The sequence below is a fragment of the Cataglyphis hispanica genome, chromosome 11, assembly GCF_021464435.1.
Source record: "Cataglyphis hispanica isolate Lineage 1 chromosome 11, ULB_Chis1_1.0, whole genome shotgun sequence".
Lineage (NCBI taxonomy): Eukaryota > Metazoa > Arthropoda > Insecta > Hymenoptera > Formicidae > Cataglyphis > Cataglyphis hispanica.
In genome coordinates this window covers 7,198,357-7,215,955 of record NC_065964.1, presented here as the reverse complement: position 1 = coordinate 7,215,955, position 17,599 = coordinate 7,198,357, and the positions used below count along the sequence as shown (strand labels likewise).

The following is a 17,599-nucleotide window of genomic DNA, read 5'->3' as shown; positions in this document are numbered from 1 at the left end:
CATAAAAACTATTTTCAAGCGCATCCCTTTCCCAAGCATCATCCCTTGTCTTTACGCTACATCGATCTTAGACATCGTCTGGTTTACTTTTAGTTTTCAACGGTTATTATTAAACGCTTTAATCATCCTTGTAGTTGCGTATAATTTCCCGGCTATGTGTGAAGTGTTATGTATATGTATATTTCTCTCATTGCCAAATCAGTTATAGTTCTATAAGATTTGAAATAATTATCTATTATTGACATACTCTCTTTAATTTTAACTTTTTTTACATATATCTCAAGAATATATAAAAACTAATATAAACTAACACGCACAAATATCTGTGCATGTATTATACATTACACTGTAAAAAAATTCAGTAAATTTACATAAATAATAAGTGTAAAAATTACATGATTAGTCCTGTAAATATAAAAAATCATGTAATTTTACAGAAATTTAGTAATTCTACAAAAATTATGTAAATTTGTTTTTTATTATGTAAATATATCTAATTTATATGGAAAATTACATAAATAATAGAATATTCTAAATATTTTATGTAATTTTACCCTAATTTTTGGGTAATATTACATAATATGACGCGTATTCGAGCAATACATAGAATTTATTGTTGTATTGTGTAATATTACAAAAAAATTTGGATAATCACATAAAATATTTAAATTTATTTTACTTGCAGACTGAAAATTTACAAACGCATGGAAATTTACAACTATTATAGTGGGTCTCAAAATTATCCACTATCATCGGTGTAATTTTACACAAAATTTTTTTACAGTATATTTTCGACGTATATACATTATTTTCGATGTATATTTATTGAAGTTTTTTACTTTAATTTAATGGATTTTTTAAGAAATCATAAAGAGACAATAAGATATTGTAATATGTAGACTATTATATTTCCATATATTTTATCATTCATAAATTATCATAACGGATATGTGTTTGTACACGCGATGCTGTCATTTATTCATGATACTCGAGTACGGTTCAATACCAATGTCAGCACGACTGATGAGGAAAAAACTTAAGCTTCAGTAAAGCTCGTTAGATTCTCTATGCAGGGAAGCAATGAATCTTTCTTGAACGACTGGTGAGTTGTTATTTCTCCTCGCACGCTCGCTTTTTCAAATGAAAAGACCGAGAGAAGTGCGCCGTCATATTTCTTTCGTGTTATTCTCCTGTCATGGCCAGATTAAAAAAACTATCGGTCCACCAGGCGAGTTAATGTATCTTTAATATTGCGCGGTTCGAGAGAATAAACGTCACACTCTCGTGACAATAGAAAAGCATTATTTATCGGATTATGCAACGCTGTCATTAGCATGCGCGTTTTGAAGGAAACTCCCACGGTTTTTTGAATCTGCTGGCATCATCGCTAACATTATCAAATTCTCGGTTGTCTCTTTTGTCCTACAAGTAAACTATTTTACGGTAATTACGTTAATACTCCCGCTTTTTCCGCTATATAATATATAGTGAACCGTAAAAATACACTACATAATTTACATGATGATGGCGAAAACTGCAAAACGATTTCGAATTTGAGATGTATTCGTGCTTTTTTTAAATAATAAAAATTTTTTTAGGTAAATATAAAAATATAACTTTAAATGAATATATATAATATTCTAGATATATCGCGATTTAGTTAAAAAAAGTAATAAAATTCGATTAACAAGATTGAGAAGAAAATTGCAATTCTGAGAGAAGATTATTCGTAGAATGTATAATTATTCTTTCTCTTTTTTATGGGAAATTTCTAAATGGGAAAAAAATAATTTGAAGTGATATAAATTGAGCGAGAAATAACCCGCTTTCTGAAATGTCTACAATTATTCTATTTTATGTGTTTGAAGAAAGATAAAAATTGTTACAGTTGAATACGAATAAAGATATTGTCAATATAATTGTTTAGAATTTCTTTCTAGTACAGAAAAATTTTTTATGGAACTCACACTTTTAATGTAACGACATTTCTTCCGATCTTTATAGGCGGATCACGTACGCGATACGATCGATGACATTTTCTTCGTCTGTCTACTATGTACGTACGCAAATTGACAATTTGGTAAGAAAGAAATACGAGAGAAGAATATTGTCTCACTATTGTTTGTTGTGAAATCCTAGAACTCTACATTTTAGTACGACTATTTATATCGTTTCTATACATTTCCCCTTTATCACGAAAAAAGATAAAGAATTGTTTACGATATTTATAAATCTGTATAATTTTGAGAAATTGAAAGTTATAAAAATTTCTTGATAATATTACCTAAAACAGAACTAATTGACATATTAATCGTTTACTGATTTTGAAATATATTAAGATCATCCATAACTTGAAGTTGAATTAACTTCGAATATTATAATCTCGTCATGTAGAGTTACGTAAAATCAATGATAAATAAAACGTCAAGGTTATTTAAATGTACAAAAATTACGATACCCGCTGCCGCCTGCTTCTACATTTACCACACGGGACATTTAATTTCCATGAATCATGTGATCACGCGAGCCCTTTTGACGCAATCTCACCCCAAGCGGCAGCAAAATTCGTATAGGCTCTGTAGCAACGTATTGTTACGAGAAGGTACTTCGATCATTTTGCTTGTCCCTTCTACCTTAAGAACGTGGCGCATGAAAGAGAAACATGCAGATCTTAACGAACGATAACAAAAGTCGTTCGTTGCGTCTGAAACATTCGCTGATAAAGAGATTGAAAAGAACTTAGCATATCAGCTGCCAAAGAAAATCCCTGAACTTCTTTTTGATATTTTTGTAGACATAATTATCTTATTTATGATTTATCTTATGTGTTGATAATTTAGTGATTTACATAAATGATAACGTATTTTCTCTCATATTTTTCATAAAAAATAAAATTAATGAGATACATAACTATAATTTTTCCATTCAATTTCATAAATCATATTTTCGTAAAATTACATTTTGTATTAAGATAATTTTTTTAGAATGTTTATTATACATTTGATTTCTATTATGTTTGCGTTCAATCTAAAAATCGGCTCATTTGCTACAACCGCCTCTTCGTGCAGCAGTAATATCTCTTATTATTCAGCTTTTAGGGACTGTCGGCATGTCAGAAGCATTATTGCAAAGTATAAGAAAAACCAACGAGTATTTTAAAATTGCTTGATTATTCTCGAATGGTATAACTTAAATGCTATAGAGAGAAAGAGTATACGATCTCAATGTCTTATTGTGTCGAACGTCATTTGGACATTACAATAATGAATGTATTCTCGTTGTGCAATTCCAGTGTTTCTACACAACACGATACGATACAAATCGATAAACGATGGAAATGAGTTTTACTCCGCTATTTTAACATTTTTGTTTTTATTTTGGATGTTCCGCTTTACGATCTAATGGGAAACCGTTTCTTGGAAAGAAATCTTTTCTAAATAAAGATTAAAATGTTTTAACAAAATATATTAAATAAAAGTAAAATAAACGAGTACATGAAATAAATCCAATAGCTTCTATTTTATTTGCAAAAATATAGAAATTTTTATAAATATCTATTGCAAAAAAGAATCTATATAAAAAAATTGTATAAATATTTTTTTAAATTATCTCGTAAAAATTACAGGGAAAAAGGAAGTAATGGATAGTTTGAACGATCGAATGATTCGATTTTCGGAGTTTATGGCAATATTTTAAATGCTATTGTTCGTGAGGACTATTTCTCTCGCAGTATTTTCTGTTATCATGTCGGCGTGGTGAATTATATGTTCCGAAGAGAGGAAAACAGACAGAGGAAGAAAAAAAAGATACGGTGGAAGTTTCTGTTCCTGCCATATTCTTCCTCTTTTCCTTTTGTTTATCGCGAAGGAAATAAAGAAAAGAGTTCATGCTTTTCCATATGCTCTTTCTCTTATTCTTTATTTTTTAACTGATCACGGAAGACTTTTTTCCTGTTTTTCTTTTTTATTTTTTTTTTATTTGATAACTAAGAGCGAATTAACACCGATTCGCATAAAATCTTTTGCATAAAAATATAATTTTTTTTCTTTAATATTTTTTTGAATGTTTATCTCTCTTCTTTTCATCCGTGTATGTAAGAAAGAAAAAAACAGAATAATTTCTCCTCGGAAATCGATTACGGTCGTTAATGCGACGTCGCCTATTACGTGGCCTGGTTACAGACAATGGGACACTAACGATGCCACGAGATAATAATGTATCGTCATGAGCTGAATCGCGCCACATTACTATGCATATTAATACTTGCAATGTCGCGTTAAAGTAAACAAAGAATACTTTTCATTACAACTTTCCGTAAATAGATATATTGCTGAAAAGAATTGTCATCATGTGAAATTGTAGGTAAAAATATCAGGTACATAAAATTGCTAATAAAAGTATCATGCAAACAAAATTTGTTTTTCATATAATAACATACAATTTTTATAAGTAAAGTGTCGCGATTCAATTGTTTTTTTTTGTATTCTTAAGATTTAATCTATAAATTTTTTATATGATATTTAATGTTGAATAACTTTATAATGGAACGTTTTTCTCTTTCTTTCATTGCACATGTACTGCAAATTAAAGTGAAAATGTTTTGTATGAGAATATATCTAATATTAACAATTTATAAAACTGATTTGTGAAATCATTAGTGACATTTAATATTGTAATTGAATCTGGTACTTTGAAAAAATAAATCTCTGGCATAATCGACATGTTTTCAGTGATAAATGATACATAGTAATGAATGTCTTGTCATTCTTAGGATTAATGTTACAGAGATATTGGGAAATTATAGGTTGCCAGAAACCAATTATAATCCTTACTATGACACATTTGTGGATCGTTACATGTTAATCAAGTCTCTCGGAACATCGAGGATTGCGTAGTCAAATTACATGATAAATGGCGTCATAAATAATGTTAGTAAACATCAATAGGCAGATAAATGTCGGAAGTTTTTAAATGAGATTAATCATTGCTCAGACAGAGTTGTACTTATTAGATTCCGCAAATTTATAAATTATATTAAATGAAAATTAATTGTCAATTACCACATAAATAATTAATCTTATTGCAATCAGATACTGATATTTGAATACGCTCGTTTCCCGCGTGATAACAGAGTCGCCTGTGTAACAAAAAAAAAAATCGCGTTGATCACAATATTCATTTGTCCCATTTCTCCGACGCAGTTCGCCGATGAAATTAACTTCAATCAACGATCATTGCATGAACAAGTATTATTATTTCATAACGCGCAGTTGTTATGATTTAACGCGGTCTCACGATGCAATATCATTTGCTGAACGCTGATATTTTATAAATATTATTCAATTTTACTATTGGTGCTTTTTATGTGTATACGCTATATTTATTGCTCTATATTTAATTTCGTGAAATTATCTGTATAAGGCGAATGTTTATATTTTTCGAGTTTATATTAAATTTTAGTAATTTCTAATATATTGATTCAAACAGTTAATTTTAACTTGGCGAAAAGAGTATATTATCTCGCGTTTTTATTGCTAAAAATATTTGATATTTTCAAAACTGTGTGTGTGTGAGAAACGGGATTCTATCAGCTATATATATTCATCAACGTTTAAAAAAAAAGCGAACCTCTTATATAACTATCCAGAGCGAACGACGACAGCAATAGATGTTCGCATTCATATTAGCACCGCGTTTCCCGCGAATCGATAAATGCGCTTCCAAAGACATTTTAAGCGCTCTTAGCGCAGCGAAGCTCTGTTATAAAGAAGAATTCGTCATTTTCGCCGCATGTAATGTGCGTCATACCAATGATGCACAGAATTAGTAGCAGAATTTATCACTAGCACGGCATCTGCACGCGATACAAACTATCGATAACTTATTCGCATGCCATGGCAAAGTGTGTCATAGAAATATGCAGTCAACGTGATAAAGCGAGGTTGTAATTTGCTAGTATTTTCTAGAGACGCGATCATCTCGCACGAATAGCATTTGTTCCGCAATAATTTTCATCGATGTCAGTCTATATGTAATGTCAGTTTGAAAATACTTTTTTTTTATTGATAATTTAATTTATTAAGATTTTTTTTTTTATTAAGCGTAATAAAAACCTTTTTATCAAATTTATTTATAATACATAAAATGCATCTATCAATTTTATATAATACGTATAAAAAAATAACGATATATAATACGTTTAACATATAATACGTTTTTCATTAAAAAATAACTTTGTTATATTTTAAATACCGCGAATTCTTTCTTTCCTAGGAATTACAATTATTTTCTGTTATATTGTAATGGTGATACTCTTGAATGCGTTATTACACGAGTGTAGGCAAGATATTTTTTGTCGAATCATTTATTTTGCACGCACAATGAAGCAATACTAATTTTATCTTTTCATAAGGAATTGCAAGCTTGTTATTTTTCATAAAATGTTTTTCTACCTTGATATTTTATGTGACATAAAGAAACAAGTTTCTTCTATTTTCTCCTGTTAATTTTATGAGCAAAATGCATACATCTCTCTATCTGCTAAGTTTTTTTTTTCTATTTGACAACTGTGAAGGAGCGTAATATAGAATAAAGTCATCTGTCTCATATATTCATTTGTAATACATATAATTTATACAGTTCATATATAATGAAAATTACATAAAGAAAAAAACTTTTGCTTTTTAAACTTTAGAAATTTAATTCTAAAGTGCTTTTAAATCTTTAATTGCTTATAATCTAAATAATGTTAATATTACTTTGCTATAAAAATATAGAATTTTAATCTTATTTCAAATATATGAATAAGCAAGAATGTACATTCATTTTAGTTTTTTTGGGAAATATTTTTCAAGTTAAAAAATATATAAAATATTAAATTCATATTTCATGCATAAACACCATGTATAAATAACCACTATATACAAATATTTTTGCAATGTTAAGCGTTAAATTAAATCTTTTGAAAAGTTGAAAGTTGACAATTTCTCTTATTCGACTTCAGATATACGGACGGATATATGTCAAAGGAGAATTCGCGCGCGGATGATTGTAGAAAACGCGTAGAAACGAATTTCTGAAAAGATATTCATAGGTGCAATTTTGGGATCACATGCATGCAATCACTGGATTGCATCGGAAAGTTCCGAGTTTCGTTTCGAATTTGCGACAAGCGTAGATGTGCGGATCGCGCGCAATGCCAGGTACACGGACACGGAGTAAAATCGCATCAGCAGAGGAGAGAATGTGGAGGCGGACCTGTTATCGTCTTTCCTATGATATCATGAAATATATCTGACAAGCATTGCGCGCGCAAACAACTTTGATTGCGGATTATTTGAATTGATAAATAGTGCGGTTATATGCGGCTCACCGCATCTGATTAAATTGTGTCAACCGCGAGGGTGTACTTTACGACGCTAGTTACAATTGATAATATAACGCGATGTCCAATAAATAGGGTGCGCAATTTAGACCGGACAATTCAATTGAAATAGATGTATTATGGTAATTCTCTTTCTCTATCGCCATAGAACAACTAAACTTTTAAGCACATTGATATTGAAGCGATCTGAAAAAAATACACATCTCAATTATATAAAATGTCTTCAAACTGATATTAAATATCTTCTTACTTTCTTTAAAAAAAAAATGATTTTAAAAGTTATTAACATTTCATTGAACTTATTTGCACTTTAATATTTAACAAGATTGTTATCCGTGTTACATTCGTCTAAAAAAAAATATAATATTTTACAAATATGTAATATTTATTTTTTATTATATAATTATTTTATATTATTATAAAAAAATTACGAAAAAATTATCGAACGATACAAATTCTCAATTTTTTTGTAATTTATAATAATTTATTTAATGAATAAATAAAAAATATTAAATAAATAGGATTCTTATATTTTTGTGACGCGATAAAATATTTTTTTATTCAGATCCTTTCAAAAACATGAAAGCTTTTCTATTTCACAGCACTAATGTAAAGTGGACAACCACCGGAATCGATCGACTAGGCGGCTTATATCTGCCGACGATCTTGCAGGCGTGTTCTAAATACGGATCACCTATATATACATTTTCTCCTTTCATAAGATTCGAAGATTATTTTCAATCAGGCCATAGCGATAAAAAAGCTTCTTTTCGAACATTTATCCATCGTTTAACGTTTAACCTTATACGTATATGCAATCGAAAAACGATATTGCAAAAGAAATATTTTATATTACCGCAGTGAAAGATTCTTATCGCGCAACAAGACAAGGGTTCTTCATGTTTTACATTTATACTATCGCGTATACAAGTCGTTCATATAAGTTTGTAAATATAATTGTAAGGAATTGTTCTTTAGTTTTCAACAAATATCGAAAAATTTACCGCTAAAATACGTGCAATGACATGTGCTAGTATATGTATTCAGTTTCAGAGAAAATTATGTTCCTTAAGAGCGCTCCTGAGGTTTATCCCATTTTCTTATACTTATTTTGTTTCTCAGATCCTATATTTGAAATACAAATATCATCAAAGGCAAAGGATAAACTATAGCCTTCAATGTAAACCAGATCGCATGTTACGATCGTCGTGTGCGTCGTAACAGGGATTAGTTTTCGTTTTATAATAGAAATCTCTATCCCCTGGAAAGCCGAAAATAAATCTTTCGCAATGTTTGTCAATGTGAAAGTAGGGTTGCATTTTTGCTCCCCTGCTTATCTCGACCCTTATATATCGATCGTTTCTTGGAGGTTTGTCCAACCCACATTTGTTTCTAAAAAATTTTATAAAAAGCCGAACTCAATCGTAATATATAAAAAATTGTGACGATTTTATGATATTCTACGTAAGTCTCAAAATATTGTTTTAATTTAATCGATTATTAAATATTTTTACAAGAATTATGAATTACTTATTTTTTACAGCTAACACGGTCGCAATAACATGGCGAACTTCGGGTTCATACATTCAACATCCGGCTATCGGCAACACAAGTTTAACGCAATCGAAGGCCGACGACGATCAACGATAACACTGCCTGTTGATTTAATGAAATCATTATTTATAGTGGCCGAATAGACGTACATACATTCCGCGGAATTGCAACTCCGAGGCACGTAAGCCTTCGGGCCAATACGATTCCACGGTATACGTATACATAAAGATAGTCTCACGTCAGATAGATATACATTACATATATTGTAGCCTTATATACGCTATATACGGTCGAATGCAAACAGCCGTTGTGAAGTCTGGTGTGAAAGGGACGTTGACGAGGTCTATTGGAAATCTTTTCACAATGGGATAACGGGGGATCCATGTCGCGCGTAGACGACGGAGCGTTATAACGATATATCCGCATTAGGACAACCCGGTAAAAGAGCGGCCGAGAGACAGCGAATGTGGTGAAAGGCGTCGCAAAAAGTTGCTCTCAAAATGTAGAAATCGGGAACAAACGTTCTCGCAAGGGAAACCGAAAAATTTCAAAACTTTTTCAAGTGTGCGAAAAAATGATTGATGATGTTTTAAAATCTTTCCGATGTTCTATCCTTGAGATATAGATATAAATATCGTTGAATTAACTTTTTATTTTTCTCCATTCATATAAACATATATAGGTTTAAATGCCGCTAGAGTAATTAACGAGAAAAAAATAGACGACATAAGAAAAGAGAGAAGTCTAAAGGCGATTGACAAGAATAGAATTGATAGTATAAAACTCTCTAATTGACGGTTCTTGATAGATTGACAGTTTGTATATGTTACTTCTACCAAAGTCGCACAGGTTTATAATATCTTCCTGAAAACATAAATTAACAGTATTTATATTGTTGAAACTCGCCATGTAATTTTATCGTTATCTCGTATATAAAATGATTTCGAAGAGTTTAATTAACCGATATCGACTTCAACAAATATCTTTAATCTTATAGTATTTAATGATTATGGCTTCGAATATTCAACTGCAATGTTCCACTTTCTGAATCGCTTGTTCACTATTAGTTTGAATGCATCAAGCAATTTAACAATGGAACAAATCTCAACTCTGTAAACTGTCATCTGTTATTTTCTAATGATCTGATCATTGCTGACACAGCCAGAATTCAGAGAAACTTTATCCTACAAGATCTCTGATTTATAGATTTTATAGGGAAATTTACGACACAGATATCGATGATGTCTCAAGTTTTGCAAGTTAATCTGTAGAAGCTAATTAACACAGAATTCGCTTACTGCGACTTATCGTAAATGAATCACGTGAATTAGGACTCGTTTCCATAACACATTATCTCTTTTTATTAAATCGGAAAATTAAAAGATGACAAATGTTTTTATTTGTGGATAAGGGGACGCGCAATCGTAAATGTAATAAAAGTATTATTATTCGCGTATCTAGTACAATCGCACGTTATTTTTGGATTAAACGTACGCTTGTACTCGCATTGTGCGATGTATTCGTATGCATCGCTCAAATGCGTTACCTGCGGTCACAAACGTATGTGTCGTATGTGTACATATTTAATATAAACTTCTGTCAAATTTGCATATAAATCGATAAAGTCATTATTTTCGGGTCAAAATCAATTTTGTTTGATTTCATCATCTCGAACTTTGTCGCTTCTGAACAACTCACATCGAGTTCTAAATAAATCTACGTCCATAAAAATTGTTAAACCAATCAAAAGTTTTAACGAAAAAAGCCGCAAAAACGATCGTTATTAATCGATTTATTTTAATGATAATCAGAATTTCCTATTACACGCCGGTTGCACTAAGACGGATAAAAAGAGGGTCTGATAAACCTTCTTGATTGAATTAATGAAGATTAATTAATCAAGGGAGGAAATATTACGCTTGAGATCAATCTGCGTTTTATAAAATTAATCAAAGTTTAGATAAATTCGCTAAAGGCGAAAATGTGCAAGCACATTAAGCATATTTATCCCCTTTCGAGATAAAGGATATTATTCTTGCTCCATTATTTCATTTATGGAACATTTATTTGATATTGCTATATATTATATATATATATATATATATATATATATATATATATATATATATGCTTTTACACGCAGCGTTTATTTTTTACTTATAATGAAGAACGGGATCATCGTATCGCTTAGCAATATACCTATTCGCGGCACCATACAACGTGTACCTACCAACCATTCAGCTTTACTCGATGTAAAGTGGTATATCCTACCGAGCGGAACAAATTGCCACATTGTACGTGCGTTTCACTGTCATTTGTTAGAAAGCTACATTGCGCAGATGCAATCTCTTCTCTTCGATAAAAAGCTTGTAAACCTCAAGTATATTTCAAACAGTTTTCGATTAATTTCAATTTGAATCATTAATATTTTTAATATTTTTAATTTAACGTGCAAATTTGTTTTAAATTTAACTATAATATTTAAAATTATAATATTTATCTAAAATAAATTTTATTTTTTTACATTTATATATGTGATACGTGATTCTTATCTATAGATTTTTAAAATGGCAAAGAATAAATATATCCTCTTTTTCAAGTAACATATATTTTATGATGCAAATTCTTGTAATACATATATAATCACGGTTTTGAATAGTCAAAATTTTAATTTAATTACTTTTTAAAATTTAAAGTTTAGAGCTATCCACAAAAATGCTTAGTGTCTAATCGAGAACACAATCATAAATTTGTCTTTAGATTTATAGGATAAGCCACTATCGTTTCGACAACGAAGCGATAAGCATAGTTGCTCGCTTTCGATGATAACGATGATGTTTCGCGTTTTCTATACACGAAGATAGCGAGTTCTTTTTTCCCAAGAATTTTTAATCTTGTTGTGAAATGCACGGCTGCGAGATTGCAAAAAGTTCGGAACAGACGGATCTGATAACAGTAATAGTTCCGCCGGATCTGTGAACAGGTCACAGCAATATTTTTGTTAGTAGTTCACTCTGAATCGAGTTCATCTATATCGAAAAAGATAAGTGCTCTTATCATCCTTTTCGCATTTGAAGATTTTTTTAGTGAGAGAAATTTTTAGACAATTTAATATATTATATTAATTCAGTTTCATGAAATAATTTGTCGTCAAAATTATAGAGGATTGATTTTGATTATATTGATTCTGAGGATTGATTTCTTTTTTTATTGCGATAGAGCTGTTTTTTCGAGATGTTATTAATTCTCGACTGTATTTCGTGCATATTTTAGCTATAAGCCACACTAGCAATTTATTTAGAGTTTAATATACGATTTAAACTCGAAGCAATGCAAAAATTTGAGGCAATGAAATCAATTAGAATTGATTGATTATGAAATAATTACTTTATCACAATTGGTACGCAAATCGATGTATAGTGGATTCATTAAGATATCTTCAAATACTTTCGAGAATTTAAAATTATATAATTATAAATATGTAATTATTAATAAATAGTTAAAAAAGAGCAAAAAAATAAATTAAAAATAAAATTTTATATTTTGCTAATTGATAATTATAATATAAATTCAAAAATTGTATGTCTTGCATTCTGTCGCTTTTCAAGTATCTATAGGCATTCTGCGGTATAATTAGTGTTTCTGGATCGTAATCATGTATGTGTATAGATACTATCATGTACGATGAGAAGGGTCAGCTTGCTGCGCATAAAGGGTTATATCTGTTGATTGTTTGGTTTGACGTCTTTAACCCTTGATCGTTTGACTTGGCATTAACCGAGGTTTTAGTATAATCAGCCGTTAACCTATCTTTACCATATTAGACTCTATATTCATGTTTAGATTAGATCTAAATAGGCATCATACGGCTCATTCTCACCTTCCTAAAAATAGCTCGAAAAAGAGATCGCTACCTAAATGGTAGTCAAACACTGACATTGAATGTAAATTTTAATATCACTTCTAGGCTTATGATGTATTCGATTTCGTATTGATGATTTCCGGGCGTTATTTTTTATTTTTCTTCTCTTTCTTATTTTTTTTTTTTAAAGATCCGTGATTCGCAAACAGGGAACATAGACTGGACAACACAATCATCATCACCATTAGCGGAAACTGGCGCTTTCTGTTGCTCCGAAATATCGATTCGCGCCTTGAATGTTTCGTACGAGCAACACGTGCACCAACCAGCCGACCAACGGCCAACCAACTAAACAACCAGGTCAACGTCGAGCACGAAGTATCGCTTGGCATTCGCCACACACATCTCTCTCTGCTCCAGATAAATAATACATGCACCTCCAACGCGCCATTGCGCGCGGTCAAGTCGGTTTCGATGTTTTCGCGGTCAGATGACATCGATGACTTCTTTCGAGGAACTGAAAAGCTAAAGAGTGCAGTGGAGCGAAGATTATATTATTATGTATATGTCACAGAATGGCTATAATCTCATACATTGTCATATTTGTCGATTCACAATATTAGACTTTTTTTAATTACAAAATGTTTTTGTTTGTTGAAGAAAGAAATAGGAATTAATTATTAGCTAGATTGCTCCATGATGATTGTTCACGAAGTAATAATTGAAAAAGCACTGATATAATCGACACTTGAACGAAAAAGAAATTTAAATTTGACTGCTTAATTATATTTTTTCTTTGAATATTCTTTATATTCATTGCATATTTTAACTATTATCAGAATCTGATACATTGAAGTTATTTGCAGAATTTTATTCATTTTATTTAACGTTATTCAAAGTCATTTGGGATATTTTTGTTAATTAATTTTTGACACTTGCATATTTGAAACATATCAAATTTTTCTTCGTTCTTAACAAAAGATAAAATTCTACTCTATTTTTATTTATCAGTCTTTCTCGTATTGTGCAAAGAAGGGAATGTTCGATTAAAGACACGAGCGCGAAACCATTCCGAGTAATCAAGATAAGTGCATCCTATGCACCGCTACACATATGTAAATCGTACATGAGCGTTTAAAGCGTTTGTCGCTGTGGTCTGATTACAGTTCACGACATGCTTTCCGCAAATGCAGTAATGAATCCAGATATTTTAAAACTCAAGACAAAATCTTTGCTTTAACGAGGAACAGTATAAATTCTATGGAGATGTAGGATGTGCTGAATTTTTTAAATGAATGTTTGTCATTAAACGGTTATTGTTAGTAATCTGTCAAATAGGAAAATATATTTTTCATTTATGAAAACGTATCATGCCCGAACGTATGTATGCATTTATCGCGCGGCTGACTATTCGCAGACCGTAACTACTCGCGCAATCAGAAATCATTTATTGCTATTATACTGCAGTTTTTTTTACATAAATCAACAAGAAACGGAAATAAACAAATTATTTAAACATCACATAGAGTAGTACAGATTTATTGTAATTTAAACTTTATATATTTTATATATTAGAAAAATCGATTATGAAAAAAAAAACGAATGAGAGAAATTTTGAATTGCAAGTCGAAGAAATTAAGAAAAGTGAGAAGTATAAAGATACGTGTTATTAGCATATCCTATATAGTGTATCACACTCCAACGAGCATTCGTTTCCGTTTCTGCGGCGCGCGTTTATGAGCATCCCTATCGAGGTTTCCGGACGCGATGCCAAACGGGCCGCGCGCTTAGGAAGTTATCCGTCGACGAATCTCATTGTTCGCGCTTTCTAGTCCGACAGCATCGATCCGTATCCACTTGCCGGGCGCGTGTCCCACTGGAACGCGATGCGTGGCATGATGCGCGCCTCGGGGACACATGGAATGTGCCTTTTACGCGATGCATCGCGTTAAAGCATTCCGACTGTAAGGCACTCGAAAAGCCGCTTTTTCACGAGGATGGTTGGGGAACAATGCAGGATGATTTATACGAAGATAAAGCACGCATTTCTAAATAAGGCAGGGGGAGAAAGTGGAAGCTACATGATTACGAAAGGCAAAAAGATAAGAATATTATTTATAAACTCGATTATGTGAAAAGATTTTTTACTATAATAATATATTGTATATTTTTTGTTTCTTACTATATGTATTAATTAATTAATTTTATTGAAGTTCCAACGCTAAATTTTTTTTTATTCAGTATGAAATAAATTTTTTATTTTTTATTTTTTCACCGACAGAATTCGTTTTTTTTTTTTTTTTAATAAAGCTTCTAAATTACTTTGAAAAGTTTTAAGACCATTTGGATTAAAAATATTTATGCAAATAGAGAGAAAAAATACCTTTGAATTTTTCCTTGAGGAAGCGATTAACAAATTAGTACTTTGACAGAAGTGCTTGAACAGAAAATAATCAGATGATTGCGTGCTGGCTTTAAAATTATCCTGTGAACCATCGCCTAAATTTACTGATTCCACTGTGCGATGTTATCTACGAATGTTGAAACGATTCATTAATAATTACACGCTGACCCACTGCCGCTTTTGGAGACTGCGTTGTTTTAGCGCATTACTTAAGCGCTGTCTTCAATAAAGTGCCGAGTGTTGCAGCTTTCTGCGATTCACTATGAACAATGTAGATAAAATGGTACAAAAAAGTCTTTCTTAGATAACAGAATTTATTTTTATTGACGTAATTATTGATTTACACAACTCTAAATTGCTCAAAGAGCAATTATGGTTCGATTATAATTCACTCGATTATAACATACATTTACACTCTTCTCTTCCATGCTTTTCCTTTATTTTAATCAATTTAAATCACTAACATCATTCATGCAAATGTAGAATATAAATGTATAGTATATAGAATACATATATATAATAGATATGAAACTAAGCTGCAAGATAGTAAAATGTTTTCTATATGAATGTGAAATTTTTCTTTTCTTAGCAATGAGATTTAATTACAGAATTATTAAAGACTAAAGATAAAGCTCTTTGCGAACAAAAGTTTCAGAAATATATCATTTTAAAAGTACATTTTAATTTTACAACTGCCCAGAACATAATCGAGAATTTGCAATATAAAAATGAGAATACATTAAAAATGTTTTAAGGAATATATTTCTCCGAAAGGTATTTTTCTTCTCAAACATCGGCATTCTGTTTAATTAATAAAAACTTGAGATATTTTAATAGAAATATTTAATTTACAACGATATTAATAAGATATTCAATGTGTCTAAAAAATTACACAAACACAAGTCATTAGCTTTATTGTATTTATGTAATAAAAATTTTATACCATTTGTCTTGTAAAACTGCATGAGTCATTAATTTAAAATAAATAATATGCTGTGTTCTGTTTGATAGGTACATAGAGCCCTAATAACGGGCACTGATCTTCTCGCTAAATTGACCTAAATACATTATAGTTCCCGAGTGGAACAAGCTTTTAGGGTTTATAGTCCAGCAGCTTATAATTCTCTATATTTTAAATTTTATCAAAGAAATTTATGTATTTTAGTAAATTTTTTTTATAAACATATTATCTATATTAGTTTATGAAAATATTTCAAGGTAAAAAAATTTATTTTAAATTTTCTTTATTTCAACTAACAATAAAAGAAAATTTAGATAGATTTAAAAAAATCCAGATTCAAGTTTAATAATAAAAACGCATTTACATTTTTGTTTCAGACGTTCTGCGTGGTGTCCAAGAGGTTTCGCAAGAACTACATCCATAGATTTACAGCGACCAATAGTTGGTTCATATTCTCCCCGTGGAATCCTGTGCGACGATTCTGTATCTTTCTAAGTACAAATCAGTACTTTGATTACGTGGTCATGACTACTATACTTCTTAATTGCGTCTTCCTGGCCATGACCGAAACCATGGAGGAAGCAGAGTAAGTATAAACTGGCGTCTCATGATTATACAATAGCAGTAACTAGTCGATTAGTAATAAACTATTACTGAATGAATCTGTGCGTATTTGTTTATGATATCAATATAAAATAATATCGCATTTTTTTAAAAATGATATTAATATAAAATAAAATCGCATTTCTTTAAAAATGATAACGCATATTTATTAATAAATTAAAATTTTTTTTTTGGCAGAAACTTGATTAAAATCTATTTTTTGTTTTTAGCTTTTTAATTTTCAATGTTTAATTTGTAGAAATTAATAAAATGATTATAATATATAATATTGATAACAAATCTCAACAGCTTGACACATTGTCATTGTGCGTGCCGCCTTCAAGTAATTGCAAGCTTGAATTTGACTTTAATCAATTAATCGAAATCTGTGCATTCGAGGACTTTAACGGCGAGAAGTTCTTTTTAAACATGCACAATCAGCCTTTATTTTATATGTGTTCACTTAGCATGTAATCCTCTCAAGCTAAGTATTCTTTAGCGAGTAACTCGTGACAGTTCTCGTCGTCAACTGCGGATAGCAATTCGTTTAACGTGCTTTCGCCGAATATGTCCCGCGGTAATTTTCTACAACTGCGGCCTGAGCCGCGAAGGCGTGTCAAATTAACGAGCTTTTAGGATGGTGATTAAGTGATCTCTTTAAAGTTTGCTTCAAAGTTAATTAGTTTAACTCAATTAAAAGTGAGGTTTTGATGTATATATATATTTTAAGCAAATAATTTACAATTTATTGCAAAATATTAATTATCTTATTAATATCATGAAAAAAGGAGAAACGTTACATTTAAAATTTATTTTAAATAATAAAGTAAA

General features: G+C 30.5%; 1 protein-coding gene across 6 annotated transcripts in view; it reads left to right on the top strand.

Moving 5' to 3' along the window:
* The window catches only part of LOC126852961 (sodium channel protein 60E), a 61,757-nt gene that overhangs the window by 16,675 nt on the left and 27,483 nt on the right, over positions 1-17,599 (top strand). For 3 of the 6 annotated variants that reach the window (XM_050598259.1, XM_050598260.1, XM_050598265.1), the window contains one exon: positions 16,543-16,751. In XM_050598259.1, coding sequence (XP_050454216.1) covers positions 16,543-16,751 — 209 coding nt within the window. Of the gene's footprint in view, positions 1-8,927; positions 9,149-12,990; positions 13,362-16,542; positions 16,752-17,599 lie in introns of all 6 variants that reach the window. The other 3 variants (XM_050598262.1, XM_050598263.1, XM_050598264.1) reach the window with 2 other exon arrangements.